We start from the raw sequence: 20,119 nt of genomic DNA, 5'->3' as shown, positions 1-20,119 counted from the left end.
GTATTTTTAGTGCATGTCAAATAAATTTCTTCCTCTGCACTTTGCATTTCAGCTTGGTTCTTAAGGGTTGTCTGATGCATTAATCCTTCAGATATCTTTTTGCTAGTCATTATTGAATTTATTAAAGCATGAATTCTTGTACACCCGCCTAATTTTAATCTTTGATCAGAAGAGGTGTTTGTTATCTACTTTGCAGATTTTACACTTTAATCATTCAGTGGCTCCATAATCATATTGACATGGGTGTTCCCTCCACCTGAGCAGATCACAAACTATGCACACTCTCACTGTGTACAATCTTTGTCCACATCTTTGCATAATCTCCCATAAGGAGCCACCAAACATACTGGAGACCTTGTTTTCTTTAATATTTTATGGATGCCAGTATAACAGTTAGATTATCTCTCTATCAGCTCTCATGACATAGCATGAGAAGTTCACCTCCTTTTTCAATCATATGTATTCTTGCTGATATCTTTTATGCCAGTTATTACATGCATGTTATTAATAATGGGCTGCACTATGCTTAGACCCAGCATGCAACTAGGTGGTATAGTGAATGGAATACTGGACCTAAAGTCAGGAAGACCTGAGTTCAAATGTAGCACAGATATTTACTAGCTTTGCGATCCTGGGCAAGTCACTTAACCTCTGTTTCCCTCAGTTTCTTCATCTGTAAAATGGGGAAAATAGTAGCACCTACCTCTTAGGGTTCTTTTGAGGATAAAACAAGATGATATTTACAAAAGGCTTTGCAAACCTCAAAATACTATATAAATGTGATGATGCTAATGATACTGATGCAGCATCTCTCCACTCACAACTAACTGGGTCACCAAAAATTGTGATTTTTCTGAGATTGTGATGTGTCATGATTTATACATAGATAGCATCACTAAGAGATTGTGTCTTAGATGAACTATGAAATTCCATAGAACAATCTTAAAAAAAATAAGTAAATGTCCTTTTATGAGCACATTACTTCACAACACTCAATAAGGTGTAGATGAAAATTCAGGTGTTCTGGTACTGGGCAAAGGGTGAGGCAAAGTGCCTACATCTTTATGGCAGCAAGTCAGAGGAGAATTGGTGCTGTGATTTTTTTTCTCATTATAATAGGGAAGGATGTCTTAGTTTTAAAAATGTCAAACTGGGGAGTCATTGTTGTGAACCAACTGTAGTTGAATATTTTCAGTTTGTTACTCATTCCCTTGATAGCCAAGCTCAAAATTTTATGTGATTGTATGCAGGTAAGAACAGAGTTTATACTAAATCTTTACCATAAACTGCATACAGTCAATGGAAGTCAGACCTGAGAAATCAGCATTTGGCCTCCAGAGGGGTGTTTATGTTAGTGACAGCATTGTATCCAAATCAGAAAACATTTTATTTGACATTTTTTTCTTTTGGTTCAGAGCATATATGGACTTGCAGCAAATTCAGGTGTGGTGAGAAAAGATTACCAAAAAGTCACTGCTCTTGTACAGATGACTGCAAGGAAAAGGGTGACTGCTGTATTAACTATGACTCAGTTTGCCTAGGTAAGAGTTCTTGGCTTGGTTTTGTTTTTGCAATATGCTAAAACCTTTAAGTATGTTTCCTGGACCTTGGGTCATGCTTCATCTTTAGACCTTGGGAGGAAGGTGGAGAGAGCTCTTATGATAATTATGGTCAGGGGAGGAGGAGAGAATGGTGCCTACATCACAAGCATAGACAATATCAAAGAGGAAAGAACCCTAGAATAGGATTTAAGAGACTTTAATTCTAGGTATGTCTCAGCCACTTATGATTGACTCTGATCTTGAGAGAATTGTATAACTGCTCTCTGCCTTGGTTGCCCAATTTGCATAAGTGATAAAGGGATAGCATATAGCTTGGTTAAAAAGACTACTGTATCTGGATGTAGAGGCCCTGGGATACAATCCAACCTCTTTTACTTCTTCTGAATGACCTTAGGCAAGTAAATTTCCAGACCTCAGTTTTCTCATCTATAAAAGAAGCTTAGTTTCTCTCTGCTCAAAAATGAATTTTATATCTGCCAATACTGATTGATCCATCATGGAGTTGCTATGAGAATCAAATGAAACAGTGGATAGCAAAGCATTTTGAAAAGTACAAAGCAGGGGTGGCTAGGTGGCATGGTGAATAGAGCACCGGCCCTGGAGTCGGGAGGACCTGAGTTCAAATGTGAACTCAGACACTTAACACTTACTAGCCATGTGACCTTGGGCAAGTCACTTAACCCCAATTGCCCCCTCCAAAAAGCCAAAAAAAAGTACAAAGCAGTCAATCAATATTAATAGGTTTTACTAGTATGTCATAACTATGGTAGGTGCAGAAAGAGGTAAAAATTGTATGCCACAAACCACAGTTCCTTGAAATCTTGTGGAACCTGACTGTATAAGAGTGAATTGATTAAGATATGAGATTTTTTTCCTGACGGCATGAGGATTTAGATGTTCTATAAGCTCTAGCTGGGAAATAAAAAAACTGGAGAGTGAAAGAAATCCAAAAGATAAATTTTGTAAAAGCAAAACAAAACCAGAAAACATTTATTAAGTGCCTACTATATGTCAGGTCCTTTACTAAGCACTTTACAAATATTATCTCATTTGATCCTTCCAATAACCTTGGGAGGTAGATGCTATTATTATTATTACCCTTTTACAGATAAGGAAACTGAGGCAGATATATCCAGCAAGCATGTATCATTTATAGATAAGGGAATCCTATGTTAGACTACTCTTTTAAATATTCTCCCATTTTTCCTGATGCCCAATTAACATTTTTTAATTGTCCAGTAATATTTCTTACTGGAGTTGTAATCATTCCATACTTTGATATTTCAATATGCTAGCCTGAGCATCTATATGGGATATATATAGGTTTAAAAAATCTTCCTTTTGATATGTGCCAGCATCATAGTTCTTGATAATCTTATATTTCTCCAAATAAATTTTTATTTCTTTAAAAATCTTCTTTTTAGGGGAGAAAAGTTGGGTAGAAGAAAAATGTGAAAACATTCCTGAGCCACAGTGTCCAACAGGGTAAGACGATGGGTGACAATCTGTTTTTTCCCCTCTGCTTTTAAAAAATCCCTTCACCATACTTAAGAGAGATCTTTCATTCTACTCTTCCCCATCTTCAATGGCATGCAGTGGGATGGTAAATAACTATCCTAAAATCTTGTGCAACATTTTATTTTACACAAGAGTATACTGTTCTGTTTAATATATTATGGTTATGTTAAATCAGCTACTTTTTAGGTCTTTAGTTTTTTTTTTAAACTTCTTTCTCTCCTAGTCTCACAGTATTCCCCTCCTTTTACTCTCTGTTCTGCCAAGCTGAATTACTTCCACAACTCATATTTTCCTATCATTTTCATACATCTGCTAATATGCATCATTCACTTACATGCACTCTAGGATTCAGTCAAACTAACCTTCCTGATTTTTCTCATGACATCCACCTCCCCATCTCCATGCTTTTGCTAGTCTTTCCCATTCTGGGAACATTCTCCCTCCTGACCTACACCTCTTAGAATTTGTTGTCCCTGAAAAACTCAGTTCAAAACTGACTTCTAGATAAAGCCTTTTCTAATATTCCCCAGGTGTTAGTGCCTCACCCTATCCCCCCACCTTAGTTTTTATTTATTTTGTATGTATATGTACTTATGTGTGTACATAGTTTTTTCTCTAATAAGATAGAAGCACCTTGATGTCAAGGATTTGGCTTTTTGTCTTCGTATTCCCAGAACCTGGCATAGGTGCTGGGACATAATGAAGGCTTAATAAATACTTATTTGAAGTCACTTAACCCCAATTGCCCTCCAAAAAGCAAAAAAAAAAAATTGAATAACATCCATTTTAGGGGCAGCTAGGTGGTGCAGGGAATAAAGCACCAGTCCTGGAGTCAGGAGTCCCTGAGTTCAAATCCAGTCTCAGACACTTGACACAAAAACTAGTTGTGTGACCTTGGGCAAGCCACTTAACCCCAATTGCCCTCAAAGCAAAAAAAAAAAAATACTTGTTTGAATGACCTCCCCTACCTGTGGAAATCTGACTTTCTTCTTCAAGATTCCACTTTGTCTGTCTCTTACATGAAGCTCCTTCACGTTAGCTGGAAGCAATCTCTTCCTTTTCTAAATTCTTATAGCACTTTGTTTCTCACACACACACTTATTTTTATTATAATTATCTATGTATATGTGTGCTATGATTGTAAGGTTTTTTTTTAAGCAATTGGGGTTAAGTAACTTGCTCAAGCTTACACAGCCAGTTATTTCTGGGTGTGGTGCTAAGTATTAGAGCCTGGATTTGATCCCAGGTCATCCTGACTCTGGGGCCGGTGCTCTTACTCGCTGTGCTACCTGGCTGCCCTGGATTGTAAGTTTTTTAAGAGGGAAAGAATGCTGTATTCATCTCTGCATCTCCTTCAGTATCTAGCACAGTACCTTGTATATAATTAATAAATGTTTGAATTAAATTCAGATAAAAAAATCACAATTTTGTTTTATAGTTTGAAGAAATACATCGACTACTTTGGCATAAATTAAGTGAAAATGGATATTTGTACATTGTCCAAAAATAGGACTGTTTCTTTTAAAAGCCGTGCATCATTTATAGGGTTATTTTTATGAAAAGTGTCCAGACCATGAAATGTAGTTGGACACAACACATTGAGTTTGTCCACTAGTACATATCATCTGAATGGACATTTGACGTGCATGGAGAATAAAATAGTTTCAGTACTGACTAGGAGATTGAGAGTGACATGAATTGCTTTGAGAAATTTTGCAGTGCTTCTAATGTTCCCCAACTTCTCCCCAAAACAGAGACTAATCCTTTTTAATAACAATATTCTTCTAATGATAATATAATGGAAATGTACATGATGGGTATGAGTAGACTACAAAGTATTACCAACCAAGGTAGGACTAATCACTAAAGACATATTTGGCTAGAAAAGAAGATGGACTAGTCTTTTGGTAAGGAGGGACACCTGATGGATAGTCTGCATGTTCCACTGGTTTTGGTGCAGTGTTAATAATTCACTAAGAAAGCTCCCACAATGGACTGGATGAGCCTCCAATGGACATGTTTGGGAGTATTGTGACAAAAGTCACTTAGAGTGATAAAGTATGAATAAATTCTGATGTGGTTATTTGGGAGTCCCCGCAATGTTGAGCTGATATATCCATTAGTATCTAGTATTTTATGTGAAGGCATACATTATTTTTGAAAGAGACAGAAATATGAGGGTGTTAGTGAGATATGATTATCTCACAATTAAGAGTTAATGATAGACCTTCTGAAATGTGTTTAATAATAGCTGATTATTTGAATCAATAATTTTAAACGATTTGTCTTAATCTCTAATAACTATTTTGTATGGGGACAAAGAAAAATATGTTTATTTTTTAAAAGAATAATCCTCTTTTTGTGAATTTCTGGCTATACTTCCTACTTGATTGACATTTCAGTCATAAAAATCTATCAGAGTTCCCAGCTAGATTTTTAGGCAAGGAGAATTTTGCATAAATAATAAGGGAAATTTCAGGAAAGTCTTTTTCCATTATTTCTCTTTTTTTCTGAATACTGACATATTCAACTGAGTACTGCTATAATTTTTAGTGACAATTAAATAATTTTAAATTACTCTATAATTCTTTCCATGATAATTCTACTCTAGAATATAGCTGGTCATCCTTGAATTTGTTTAATTGAATCTGATTATTGGTAATAATCCAGTGATTCAGACAGAGTAGAACAAAACAGAACAGAATAGAATATTACAGCTGAAAGGCACCCTAGAGATTACCTACTCATGCCCTCTTTGCAGACGAGCAAACCAATTAGGAATGGTGAAGTGATCTGTCAGAGGTGTCATAGTCAAGGGTTGTGATAGACGCAAACCCAGTTTTTCTGACTCTGTTACGTTTGTTCAAATGACCTGCTTTTGCTGCATCACACACTATGTTTTCTATTGAAGACTATTATATATACTTATGAGTGTGTATATGTGTATATGTCATACACAAATTTTATGTACATATATGTAGAGAGAGCTGGCTTGGGAGTCAGGAAGATCTGGATTCAAGTCCCAACTTTGACACATACTGGCTGCATGTACTTAACCTCTAATATCCCCAGATAGTTCTTTAAGTTGCAGAAAAGTTGGCAATCAGTATTGATAGATGGTGTTTCCTCCTCTGAACCTCCCCACTCCACCTTGCAATCTTTCACCTTCTCTTTACTCACATTCCCATGATTCCAGGTCATACCCTCATCACCTCATCTGGATCATTGCAATAGCCACCTAATTGGCCTCCCTAATTCAAATCTCTCCTCACCCCAGTTCATATCCCACACAGCTGCCAGTCATTTTCCTGAAGCACAGACCTTACCATGACATCTCCCTATTAAGTAATGGCCAGTGACTCCCTGTAACTTGTAGCATCAAAATACAGATTCAACTCTTTAACATTAAAAGTACATAGTTCATCTCCAACCTCTCTTTCCGGGCTTAGTATACACCACTTCTCTTCCTATACTTTCTGGTAAAGCTAAACTGGTCTTTTTGGTGATCTTCATGTATGACACTCTATCTCCTGTCTTTCTGCCTTTGCTCAGGCTGACACTCCTCTCCCCTCCCCATACCTGGAATACACTTATTCCTTACCTTTTTTGATAGTATTGGAAACCCCTTATGAGGATTACAATGACATGATTATTTCATAGTTAAAGTAATGAGAACCTTTCTGAAATGTGATTCATAATGTTGATAATCTTGTTTTCATCTATAAGTGATTATTTTTCACCTCTAAGAGTCTCTGGTTTCTTTTAAAGCTTTGTTCAAGTGCTTCTTTTACATGAAGCCTTTCCTGAACCCCTTGAGGGGATATATTTTATGTATACTTGTATGTGGACATGCCAGATATGACTGAGCATATATTTTATATATCTATGTATGTACATATGTTATATGTAGTATATATTTTATTTGTATTTGTATATGTTTTCTCTCCCCTTCTCCTCTGTATCCTGCACCCTGATAGAACTTCAGCTCCTTGGAGACAGGAACTATTTCATTTTTGTCTCTATATCCTCAGTATTTGACCCACAGTAGATATTTGATAAATGCTTGTTGTTTGATAAAACAGTATATAAGTACTTAATAAAAATATAATATAAAACTGTCTATGTAAGTCTATATAGCATACATATACAGCACCCCTATATAGAGATATATGCAATTATGTTTTTAAGTGAGAATTTCTTCTACCAAAACAGATGAGTAACTTATCCTATAAATTATAGTCTTAGGACATTGTCTGAGGGCACTGAGAGGTTTAGTGATTTGTCCAAAGTTGTACATCAAGTATGTGTTAGAAGTGGGCCTTGGACCCAGATCTTCCTTACTCCAAGGTGGGCCATTTTCTGTCCACTATACCACATTATTTAGATGCAACACACACATATAGATTAGATATTTAGGTACAATATAAATATAACTCCTAATCTTCTAAGATTCTTGTCCATATCTTTCCCTAACTTCACCATAAGTGAGGCTTAATATATTGAAGACAGTGGTGTTTGTACATATGTGTGTGTGAAGGTTTGTTGGTTTGCTTTTTTTTTTTTGACAGGATATATGGCTATTTTTTCACTTCCATCTTAGTGGAAAATTCTTCATTGTGAAAGAATATCAAAAGGAAGGATAAAGTTCATCAAAATGCCCTTTCCTAAAAACAGCTTTTTCTTATGACCTAGGTTTGAAATCCCGCCTACTATTTTGTTTTCCTTGGATGGCTTCAGGGCAGAGTATTTGCACACTTGGGGTGGACTTCTTCCTGTTATTAGGAAACTACGTGAGTAACTTTACTGTTAAACATGGTAATATGATCTTTCAATGAAAGAGTTGATGATGGCAAACATGCTTGGAAAAGTACCAGTAGAATTCAGAATTTTGTTTTTCTTTTTCTTAACCATCCATAACAGCAAGAGGCTAGAGCAGTTGAATGATAGATAATTAAATAGACCTTAATATTGCTTTACATAAAGTTAGAATAGTGACAATTATTTTAGCATCATTGGTCTTAGCCATTTTATTTGTGTTTGTTCTTTCCAAGAAGTGTGCCTTCCTATAATATACAGAAAATATTTTGTATGTGTATTTTTGGATTTAGAGGTAGAATTTTAAATTTTAAGGAAGAGATTTAATTCTGATTAGACTGCTGTCTTATCCACAGAACCATAGTTCTTATACAGAGTGGAAAAGCACGGAAACTTTGTATACTAATTGGTTCTAATAGATCCTCCCAATTTATTCATCTCCATTAACAGCCTCTGTTAAGTGATCATTGTGTACAAAATACTGCATTATTACTGAGGCAATAATTCATGCCAAAGATTAAATCATATTAACAAGCAACTTTATAAGCATTCATTTTTCTCTTAAAGCCGCATTATCTTTCCTAGTGAGGGAGGATGGGTTGTAGTTGGATATTTAAAACTAAAGCACTTTCCTCATTGTCCTCAAACTATTCTATTATACTTACCATTCTAATAGGGCAAAATAAAAGAAAGTAAACATTCATTTTTCAAAATTGACTTATATAATAAAGGTCATTCCTAGGGAAGGAGTTAGCACATAGCCATGATGCTGACGGGGCAGCTAGGTGGCACAGTGGACAGAGTGCTGCTCTGGAGTCAAGAAGACGCATTTTCCTGAATTCATGTCAGAAGTTTATTAGTAGTAAAGGGAAGGAATTTTATCTGAGGTAAGATAAAACCTCAATCCAGAATTCATTATTGGGTTGCCAGAATCAGATAACATAGACTAATTAACAGCCTTGAGGTAGTTTGCTATGACTTGCAAATTAAAAAGAAAATCAATCCACAGAGTAGATAGGCACAAACTGTCATGCAAAAATGAAGTGAAGTTGTTTGTACTTCCCAGATTGCTGCCTTTACTAATAGCCAGAAGTGGGGCCCCTAACTCCTACTTTTACTTATGTTCAGACAAGTCTGAAACTAGTTCTCATCAGTGGCTGCCATAACATTGATATTTTATAGCAGATCACATCTTTACAGCCACACAATTGATAGATAGTTACAGAAAATACAATAATTTATGGGACTTAATTGTTTGTTGAATATAAAAACAGTATTTGATTTGGTGGGGAAAACTATTGCCTTCAACATTCTTTACCAATAAGGTATCTTTCAGGTATGGATTCAGATCATAAGGTTCCTTCCTAGATACAACAAAGATCTTTTATTGATATCAAGAAGTACATAAAACAGGGGAGGCTAGGTGGTGCAGTGAATAGAGAGCATTGACCCTGGAATCAGGAGGACTTGGGTTCAGATCTGTCCTCAGACACTTAACACACACACACACACACACACACATACACACACAAGCAAAAAAAAAAAAAAAACTAGCCGTATGACCTCAGGCAATCATTTAATCCCAGTTGCCCTCCAAAAAGCAAAAAAAACAAAACAAAACAAATGGGACAGCTAGTGGCACAGTGAGTAAAGCGCCAGCCCGGGAGTCAGGAGGACCTGAATTTGGTTCCAGCCTCTGACTTAACTGACACACACACACACACACACAAAATTAGCCATGTAACCTTGGGCAAGTTACTTAACCCCAATTGCCCTCCAAAAGGCAAAAAAAAAAAAAAAAGAAATACATAAAACAGGAAGTTTCATGTTAAAGGTTTTTGCCACTGGTATTAAATGCATCTAGGTGAGAATCAATATGAACAGATTCTTGAAGGATGGTGAGATCTTCCTCTTGACAAGTGCCATTGTGCTTATGACATTGAGCTCCATAATGCTGCTGAGCCTCTCTAATTAGATCAACAACTAATGAAAGGGATTTAATATTAAGTAGACACAGAAGATAAAAGAGATTTTAAAAGCCCATTTTTAAGACTATGATAGACAAATTTGATTCAATTATGTGTATTGTATATAGACATTGCAGATTGGTGAGCTGAAAATTAAACACATGAGAGTAATCTGAATTGTTTTATTTTGTTCTGAACTTAAGATCTAAAACAAGCACTTCTATGACAGAATAAAAAAGATGATTGCACATGAGACTGCAAATCTATTATGTCTAATTTTCTATTCCTTTTAAATTTATAATAGTTATCATATAACTTTCTTTCACCCCCTTTTTTCTTCCTTCCCTCCTCCCACCTTAGAAATGGCAACCATTAGACACAAATATATATGTATATATATTAACATATATACACAGACACACATCTATCTCTTCCTCTGTATATATGTGTGTACATACATACATACATACACATGCACGTGTAAAATCATCCCATACATACTTCCATTTATCAGTTCTTTATCTGGAAATTGTTCAGTGCTTCTAGTTTCCCCATTTTTTACCAAGCAAAAACAAAATCATCTTCTTACTATCAAAATTTTTCCAGCAATGTTTTTTGGCTACCAATCATAGAATAGTACAACTTTTGAGCAATCAAAATTGTAGGTCACCCAAAAATCAATGACAAGTTGCATTTGGGCATAAATATCCATGATGAATTGTATACAAAAAATTACAGTTTATATATTGTCTAGGAGCTTGAGTAATGTCAAGAGAACTAAAGGAAAGCTCTTGAAATATTGAATAAAAATTGAATAATTTTTAATTTAAAAAATTTTAATTAAAAAAATAAATAATTTTTAATTTTAATTAAATAATTTAAATTAAAAATATTGGGAAAAAATGGAATCCTTCCTTTGAAGGATTTACTGAAAAATCTAGAAAAGAATTAAAAATGATAAAGATGTGAATCAGTTGAAATTTGCATTTGAGTGAGGGCTCATTTTGACGAGATTATGGATCCATTGAAATATTGCCTGATTAAAAAGTAATGGTTTATTCTACTCTTCATGACCTTGAAGAATGCCATTTGCAAGCCACTTTAGTGGTTTGTCATTTCCTTCTCCAGCTCATTTTACAGATGAGGAAACTGACTCAAATAGCATTAAGTGACTTGCCCAGGTTCGTGCAGCTAGTATGTGTCTGAGGGTCACACAGCTGATAAGTGTCTGAATCTGGATTTGAACTCAGATTTGCCTGATTCCAAGCCTGGCCCTCTATCCACTGCACCAACTAGTTTGGGCAATTTGGTTAAACCTTGCTTTGAGAAAATAAATACTAAAATAAAAAATTTAAAAGGCATATCAATAAATAGGTCATCCCCCCATTAGTATAAAATGATTCTTTGTATTAAAGATTAACATGTTCTATGTTGAAGAAAGTTTTCCTTTGTGTACAGTCATTGATTTATAGAAAATTATTTCTTGGGGTTATTGATTCAAGTATAATAATTGCAAGTATAGGAACTCAAAGCTTAATTGTTGAGAGTCACAATCAATGTCAGACCTATTAAAAATCAAGGAAAAGCATCTCTGAAATTGTGGTGTTAGTAGAAAGATCACTTGATTTTTGCTCAAATTTTCATAAATTCACAGACTCAGATCTGAGAGGGATGATAAAGATAATCTTATCCAATCTCTTCATAACTTGCCCAAGTTCACACAGATAGTAGAATGACAGAGCTGTGATTCAAACACAGATCCTCTGATTTGAAATTGAACTCATCTCATAGCATCACATCGGTCCTCTGCTACACAATTATTAAATAAAATAAAACACACCAGCAGCTAGTTATTTTTAAGGATGTTTGGAGTATCTTTTCATCTAAAGATTTTTATTGCTAATAAATTGATAGAACATCTTAAATTTAAACATGAAATTTGATATGCATTTTTGTACCATGTGTGATGCTTGTTGATTAATGTGGAATTCATTTTTGTACTTCGAGGATCAAGGAGTTTGTCTATGTGGGTTCTACTTCAATGCAATTTATAAGCTCTTTATACACTGATAGACTTTCATCAGGAGTTGCTAAGGAAAAAAAAAGAAATTATCACTTGTTCAATATTCTGTTAAGTTTTTGCAAATTTCATCTGATCCTTGTACATAGCATGATGCATTTTGTGTTTGAGTATACTGGCAACTTTTCTAGTTTGTTAAGACTTGCCAGAATTCATGTTCCACTGTAGTATGTGGAAAAGCTCTAATAGCTTCCAGGATATGATGAAACTGTGGAACTTTAGTGCTGGATCTCTACATAAGAGTTATAGCATGAGAATGATTTATGTAATTTTATTTGACATCTTTTTAAAATCCAAGACCAAATTCATTATTCCTGTGTTAGTTGCTGATTAATATTCCATCTATTTCTAAAAGAAGCTAAACTGGTTATAAAACTTGTTTAATAACTAATGGTAATCTTTTTTTGCCTTTAGAAAATTGTGGAACATACACTACAAATTTGAGACCAGTATATCCAACAAAAACCTTTCCCAATCACTACAGCCTTGTCACGGTAAGCTATATATTTTCTTTTCTGTTTTCACTGAGCAACAATGAAAATATAATGTTATTGGGAGTTTTTTTTTTTTTTGGAGGAGAAAAGGCAAGGCAGTTGGGGTTAAGTGGCATGCCAAAGGTCACACAGCTAGTAAGTGTGTCAAGTGTCTGAGGCCTTATTTTAACTCAAGTCCTCCTGACTCCAGGGCCAGTGGTCTATTCACTGCATCACCTATGTGCCCCATGTTATTGGGAGTTTTGATTTGAGGCTTTACTTTTTTGAGGTTACCAGTGAATTCTTATCATGTTATTTTACCCTCTGTTTCTAAGGGATATGGGCAGATTTCTTTTATGGTTTCTTGAAACAGTATGTCTAGGATCATTTTGTTTTTGGTCACGGCTTTTAGGTAGTGCATTGATTCCTAAATTACCTCTCTGATTTCTTTTCCAAGTCACTTGTTTTGGATATGAACTATTTTGTACTTTTTTCCTATTTCTTCAGTCCTTTGACATTATATAAATATTTCTTACTGTCTCTTAGAGTCATTAGCTTCTGTTTGGTACTTTCCAATTTTTAAGGAATCTGTTGCTTGCTTGAGATTTTGTATCTCTTGTGCCAGATTGTTAATTTACTTTCCAATTCTTTTTTCCATCATTCTGATTTCTTTCCTCCAAACATAATCCTTTCTAATTCTTTCCTCTAGTACCTACATTTCAATTATAAAATCTTTTTAACTCTTTAAAATAAATCTTGCTCCACCTCTTTTAGGAGTTCTAGTTGAACTTGTGCTTAAGCTGTGTTTTTATTTCTGTGTCTTTGGTTGTAAATATTTTGGAGTTATTCTCTTCTGGGTTTGTGTATTAAGTATCTCTTACACTAAAATATCTCTTTGTGGTGGGATTACTTTTTCTTCATTCTTTAATTCCTGACTTTGTGTTAGGGCCAGGCCCTCTGTATTTCTTGAAGGAAGCTATGGGATGTTCTTGGTCCTGTTTTGTGTCCTATTAACTTGAGCTGCTGCTTTCTTGAGTGTACTGAGTATTGCTTTATTCCAGAATTTCAGGGACAGTTCAGGCTGGAGACCTGTGAGTTTTCAGTGTACCCTAAGCAGTCTGATCCAAATTGAAATCTGAGCATTGCCCTCCTTATCTGAGTTTTGCAAGTTACTTACTTGGTTTTGAGTCAAAGTCACAGACTACAGGCTTGCCCTTGCTTAGAGCTCCAGGATACTGCTGCTGGATTCAACCACTGTGAGTCAGCTAGAAAACTCTCTGAGATCCTCCTCTGTTCCTGGAGTTAGAGCACATAACTTCTGCATGCTTATATACTCCTTCCTCAGTACATATCCTATGGCTTGGGACCACAGTTCTTTGTGCTGGACTGCTGGACTAAGCACAGGTCTCCCCTCAGTTTGCATTGGATCTATGACTAGCACTAGTTATATGACCAGTAAATGATAGAACTGCCATTTGTCATGTGTTCCTACTCTGTGCATAATGGCATGTCCTTCTGTATTAGATCTGGGATCTTTTCTTGCCCTGGTATGTAACCACTGTCAGGTCCTAGTTCAGTCCCAGCACAACACTTTCCTTGCTACTTTCCCTTCCCAGTGACTATGGACTTCTTTGTCTGTCTTCCTAGTCTGACCTGGGCTTCAAAAATGATTCTCTGTAATTTTTCTAGTTCTTTTTTTATTTGTTTTTTTTTTTTTTATTTGAACTAGTACATTTTCTAGAGCTTTGTGGAATAGTTGTTGCGGGAAAGTTTGGGTGTAATATTTGCTTCTACTACACCATCTTGGCTAACCTCTCTACAATGTAAGATTTAATTCAGAGTTTTTAGATTTTAAAAATTAAAGCTCTTTACCAGTATGTAGTTAAATTATTTCAAAAGTTTTATTGATGCCCTTTGTTTTCATATCAAAGGATTAGTGAATATCTTTTCCCCATACATAGTGAACATTCCTTTGAAGTTAATAGGAAAAAAAATTAAGTAAAACTAATGAACTTATCAGGTACTTCTAAAAATATCAATTTCCAAACCCATAATGCCCCATGTGCTCAACATAAGGAAGTGGTCATTTTTTTTTCTCATCTCTTCTATTGGGTTAAGGAAAGTCGTTGTAACAACAAAGCATTTAACTGGGGTGAGTTTTGTTTTTTTTTAAGCAATTGGGGTTAAGTAACTTGCTCAAGGTTACCCGGCCAGTTATTTCTGGGTGTGGTGCTTAGTATCTGAGCCCGGGATTCAATCCAGGTCATCCCAACACTGGAGCCGGTGCTCTTACTCGCTGAGCCACCTGGCCGCCCCTGGGGTGAGTTTTTTTTTGTTATTGGGGAGGTTGTTTTGTCTTTACATTTATATTGCTGAAATCATTGTGTATGTTGTTCTCCTGGTTTTATTTTACTCTGCCTCAAACAGTACAAATTTTCACATTTTTATCTGAATACTTCATGTTTATTGTTTTATATACTGCGATTAATATCATATTTTGCTTAGTCATACAGTGGCCAAACAGTCCACACTGCTGCCATACACACACACACACACACACACACACACACACATTGTTGGGAATGTATAGAACCTTTCACTTTTTCTTCATCCTACTTGGGGCATGTTGCCTAGAAGTGACCTGAATCTTGTAGTTATTTTTTGTATATGTAAACAAAATTATTTTCTAGAATGGTTGTTAACAATTCACAGTTTCACCAACATTATACAAAGTGTGTGTCTTCCCATAGTCTCTCCACCATCAACTATTTCTGTTTTACCATTTATTGACTCTTGTTCATATATTTTTGTTAATTGACAATATATATTGGATATCCAGCATTTATTGGAAGTATTTCATGTGAAGATTTTTTTCTCTGACATTCCCCCTCTTTGCTATGTTGATTTTATTTCTGCAAAATCTTTTCAATTTTGTGTAACTGAAATTCAAGAACCAGAGGGAAATGACAGAAAGATATTCTTCTTATAATAACTTCAAAATGCATAAAATATAGAGGCATTGACCTACAAAGACTAAGTCAAGGTTTGTAGAAATTCAACTATAAAACATTCAATGGATATAAAGGAGAACTTAAATTATTGGCTATATAGTAATTGTTAACGATTGGACCATACCAATATAAAAATAGTGGTTATGTTACCTAAATGAAATTATAGATTTAGTGCTATACCAATAAAACTATGAATGTGTAACTTTCTAGAGCTAGATTAACTAATAATTATTCATTTGAAAGAACACAAAGTCTAGAATCTCAAGGGGAAAACCAGCAGGAGTGAATGACATAGTTCTTTTGGACAGATTGTACTGTAAATTGGTAATCTTTAAAACTATATAGTTCAGGGATGGCTAGGTGGCGCAGTGAGTAAAGTGCCGGCCCTGGAGTTGGGAGGACCCAAGTTCAGTTCTGGCCTGAGAGACTTAATACCCACACAAAAATACTAGCCATGTAACCTTGGGCAAGTTACTTAACCCCAATTGCCCTCCAAAAGGCAAAAACAAAAAACTATATAGTTCTGGTAAAAAAAAAAAAGTAGAAAAGTAAATAAATGGAATAGCAAGTCTCAGAAAAAATAAAATATTTTCTCAGCGTTTGATATTCTCAAGAACAAACTACCTGGGGAGAAGAACTTCTTGTTTTTTAAGAAATTATGGGAAAATTTGTAAAGTAGTTTAAGGAAAAAATAGGTTTAAACAATTATCTTAAACAATATACAAGAAAATTCCCAAATAGATATTTTAACATAAAATGTCACATCATAAAATATAATTTGGAAGAAAATGAAGGGAGATAACTTTTACAGTTATTGCAATGCAGGTTGGGTGGAGTTCTTAGCCAAAAAATAGAGAACACAAAGGATTAGTTTCATTCTTCATCAAGCTTACTCCATTTCAACAAGTTTATGTATTTGACCAAGTTGTTGTATTTTTCTCTGGTCTTTGTAACTGCATTGCTTTGTGAATCTGAGCAAATGATTTTACCTGATAACAGGCTTATGGTCCTATTATGATTTGGGGCAAATTTTTCTATCTTTTTTTTTTTTCCAATTTATTTATTTATTTTTAGTTTTCAACATTCATTTCTACCAGATTTTGAATTACAATTTTTTCTCCCTGTCTTTTCCCTACCCCCTCTCCCCCCTGCAATAGCAAGCCTACTGAATATGCCTTTCTCCAATCTGTTCTCTCTTATATCCTCCCCCATCTTCTCCCCAACTTTCTAGTAGGGCAAGATGCATTTCTATACCCCAGTGCCTGTATATCATTTCCCAGTTGCCTGTAAAAAACAAAAATTTTTTAAGCATTTGTTTTTAAAATTTTGAGTTCCAGATTTTTTCCTTTCTTCCCTCCTCACCCACCCCCACTGGGAAGATAAGCAATTTACCATAGGCTGTACATGTGTAGTTACACAAAACATTTCCATGGTAGGTATATTGAGAAAGACTAAATATATTTCACTCCATCGTATCCAGCCCCCAAGTATTCTATTTTCTCCTTTGACCCTATCCCTTTTCAAAAGTGTTTGCTTCTCACTACCCTCTCCCCCAATCTTCCCTCCCTTCTATCATCCCCCCTCTTATCCCCTTCTCCCCTATTTTCCTGTAGGGTAAGATACCCAATTGAGTGTGTATGTTATCCCCTCCTCAAGCCAAATTCAAAGAGAGTAAGGTTGTCCCATTCCCTTTAGCCTTCCTGATCTTCCCCTCCATTGTAACAGTTTTCTCTTGCCTCTTTTATATGAGATAATTCACCCTGATCTGTCTCTCCCTTTCTCCTTCTCCCAATAAATTCCTCTCTCACATCTTAATTTTATTTTTTAGATATCAACCCTTCATAGTCAACTCATCCTGTGCCCTCTGTCTATGTATACATATACATATACGTACACATACTCACATATATATTTATACACACATATACCCTCCTATACATACATACATGTATATGTTTACATATATAATATACATATGTATTCCCTTCAACTATCCTCATACTGAGAAAAGTCTTATGAGTTACAATTATAGCTTTTCCATGTAGGAATGTAAATAGTTCAACTTTAATAAGTTCCTTATGATTTCTTTTTCCTGTTTACCTTCTCATGCTTCTCTTGCTTCTTGTAGTTGAAAGTCAAATTTTCTGTTCAGCTATGGTCACTTAAAAATTCTCTGTTTCATTGAATGACCATATTTTCTCCTGAAACATTATATTCAGTTTTGCTGGGTAGGTGATTCTTGGTTTTAGTCCTAGCTCCTTTGACCTCTGGAATATCATATTCTAAGCACTTCCATCCCTTAATGTAGAAGCCGCTAAGTCTTGTGTTATCCTGTTTGTGTTTCTACAATACTCAAATTGCTTCTTCCTGACTGCTTGCGGTATTTTTTCCTTGGCCTGGTAACTATGGAATTTGGCTATAATATTCCTTGAAGTTTTCTTTTTGGGATCTTTTTCAAGAGGCGATCAATTCTTTCAATTTCTATTTTGCCCTCTGGTTCTAGAGTATCAGGGCAATTTTGCTTGATAATTTCTTGAAAGATGTTGTCTAGGCTCTTTTTTTGATCATGGATTTCAAGTAGTCCAATAATTTTAAAATTTTCTTTCCTGTATCTATTTTCCAGGTCAGTGGTTTTTCCAATGAGATATTTCACATTGTCTTCTATTTTTTTCATTTTTTGGGTCTGTTTTATAGCATATTGATTTCTCATAAAGTCATTAGCTTCCAGTTTCTCCAATCTAATTTTGAAGTAATTATTCCTTTCAGTGAGTTTTTGAAGTTCCTTTTCCATCTGGCAAATTTGGCTTTTTAAGCCATTTTTCTCCTCATTGGCTTTTTGGGACTCTTTTGATACTTGAGTTAGTCTATTTTTTAAGGTGTTATTTTCTTCAGTCAGGCTGTTGGCTAGCTTTTCATGATTTTCTTGCATCATTCTAATTTCTCTTCCCAATTTTTCCTCTGCTTCTCTTACTTGGTTTTCAAAATCCTTCTTGAGCTCCTCCATGGCCTGTAACTAGTTTATATTTTTCTTGGAAGCTTTTGATGCAGAAGTTTTGACTTCATTGGCTTTCTCCCATTCTATGCTTTGATCCTTTTTGTCCCCAAAATAGGATTTTATGGTCTGTTTGTGCTTTCTTATATTGCCAGCCAATTACTTAACTTTTGAGTTCTTTGCCATGGTAGAACTCTACTTCCAGATTGCAGAGAGCTATGTCCCAAATAATGGGGGTTTTCACAGCTTCAGGAGCTATTAGAAGGGCACCCTTTCTGCACACCCCACAAGCTCTGGCACACTGGCCACACACCCCAGGACCACCACCCAAGGTTGCGATCCAGATCCAAGCAGGTTAAAGCAAGAGCAATTACTCTCTGAATAGTCACTTGGTCCATGTTCAATCTGCAGGCCAGAAGCTCTGGAGGCAACAGCAGCTGCAGCTGCAGAGCCTCAGCCCCCTCTCACCCTGGGGACAGGGCCTGGACCATGCTCTTCTGTTCCCTTGTTCCAAAAGAGTTCCACACTGACCTTTTACTTTATCTTTGGCATTATGGGTTGAGAAGTCAGGAAACTGCCACTGTTGCTGGTGATTCACTCTCCTGAATTCTGTTTCAGCCACCGCTGGTCATGGCCCCCCCAGGGCCAGAACTGTGTGGCTCACGTGGGTCTGTGCTCAGCTCCCAGCTTGGTGGGTTAGACCCTTCTTAGCGTGCCAGGCTGCCTTCAGTGAGAGATTTGTTTCTTTCTGTCACTTTGTGGGTTCTGTAGCTCTAAAATTTGTTTAGAATCAATTTTTTTACATGTATCAGAAGTGATTAGAACAGGAGCTCATGCCAAGTTTGTGCTTCTACTCTGCCCTCTTGGCTCCACCTCCCCAAAATTTTCTATCTTAATGTGATTCTGGAAGGAACTGAATTTCAATATGACTTTAGTCTAAAGCATGAGAATTTCTTTTGTTCCAGTTTTGTGCAAGCTCTTTTGGAACATTGGCCAAATTAGTTTATTGTAATAACTATACAGAATAGATTTTATTGGGAATGCATTCCATTGCAATGTGAAATAGCTTAGGACCCTTTCCTCATGGTAGTTTAAGTGTTCTGCCTTTCTAAACTTCATAACTTTCAATCTGACATCTGTCCTTCATTTCTGACTTATTTTATTGTCTATTTGTAGTCACAAATACCTAATAATCCATCACAGTAAGTTTTATTCTGGCAAAACTTGTCTTTCTGTTGTTATGGTTCATAAAATTATATATCTAGATGTGAAAGGTACCTCAGAGAGAGTCTACTTTAATCCCCTCATTTTACAGATGAGAAAACTGAGGCTTAGATCAGTATTAGAGACATAATTTGAATCCAGGTATTCTGTTTGCAGAACCAGGGTTCTTTCTATTGTACCAAAAATGCCTACTTTAAATCATGTGTTCCTTAACAGGTACAGTTACTGGCTGGCTACTCAGACCATGTTGATAATTTTAGTTTAGTGGGGTTTTTTTTCTGTGGTAGAAATATATTAAATGCTTATTATGTTTGTATAACATTGCTTTAACTATTCTTTTTAGGGTCTATATCCTGAATCCCATGGAATCATTGACAACAAAATGTATGACCCCAAAATGAATGCTTCATTTGCACTTAGAAGTAAAGAGAAATTCAACCCAGAGTGGTATAAAGGAGAACCTGTGAGTCCTTTGTT

The 20,119-nt window shown here is 35.6% G+C and overlaps 1 protein-coding gene across 1 annotated transcript in view; it reads left to right on the top strand.

Moving 5' to 3' along the window:
• Positions 1 to 20,119, top strand: part of ENPP1 (ectonucleotide pyrophosphatase/phosphodiesterase 1) — a 107,020-nt gene that overhangs the window by 45,500 nt on the left and 41,401 nt on the right. Inside the window, exons 4-8 of the mRNA XM_069077381.1 lie at positions 1,416 to 1,541; positions 2,987 to 3,047; positions 7,773 to 7,870; positions 12,357 to 12,436; positions 19,986 to 20,105. Of these exons, the coding sequence (XP_068933482.1) occupies positions 1,416 to 1,541; positions 2,987 to 3,047; positions 7,773 to 7,870; positions 12,357 to 12,436; positions 19,986 to 20,105 (485 nt within the window). The remainder of the gene's footprint in view (positions 1 to 1,415; positions 1,542 to 2,986; positions 3,048 to 7,772; positions 7,871 to 12,356; positions 12,437 to 19,985; positions 20,106 to 20,119) is intronic.

The sequence above is a fragment of the Petaurus breviceps genome, unplaced genomic scaffold (assembly GCF_028583685.1).
Source record: "Petaurus breviceps papuanus isolate PSGF00001 unplaced genomic scaffold, PetGlider_PUasm1.0 90977, whole genome shotgun sequence".
NCBI lineage: Eukaryota > Metazoa > Chordata > Mammalia > Diprotodontia > Petauridae > Petaurus > Petaurus breviceps.
This window is presented reverse-complemented; position numbering and strand designations above follow the sequence as displayed.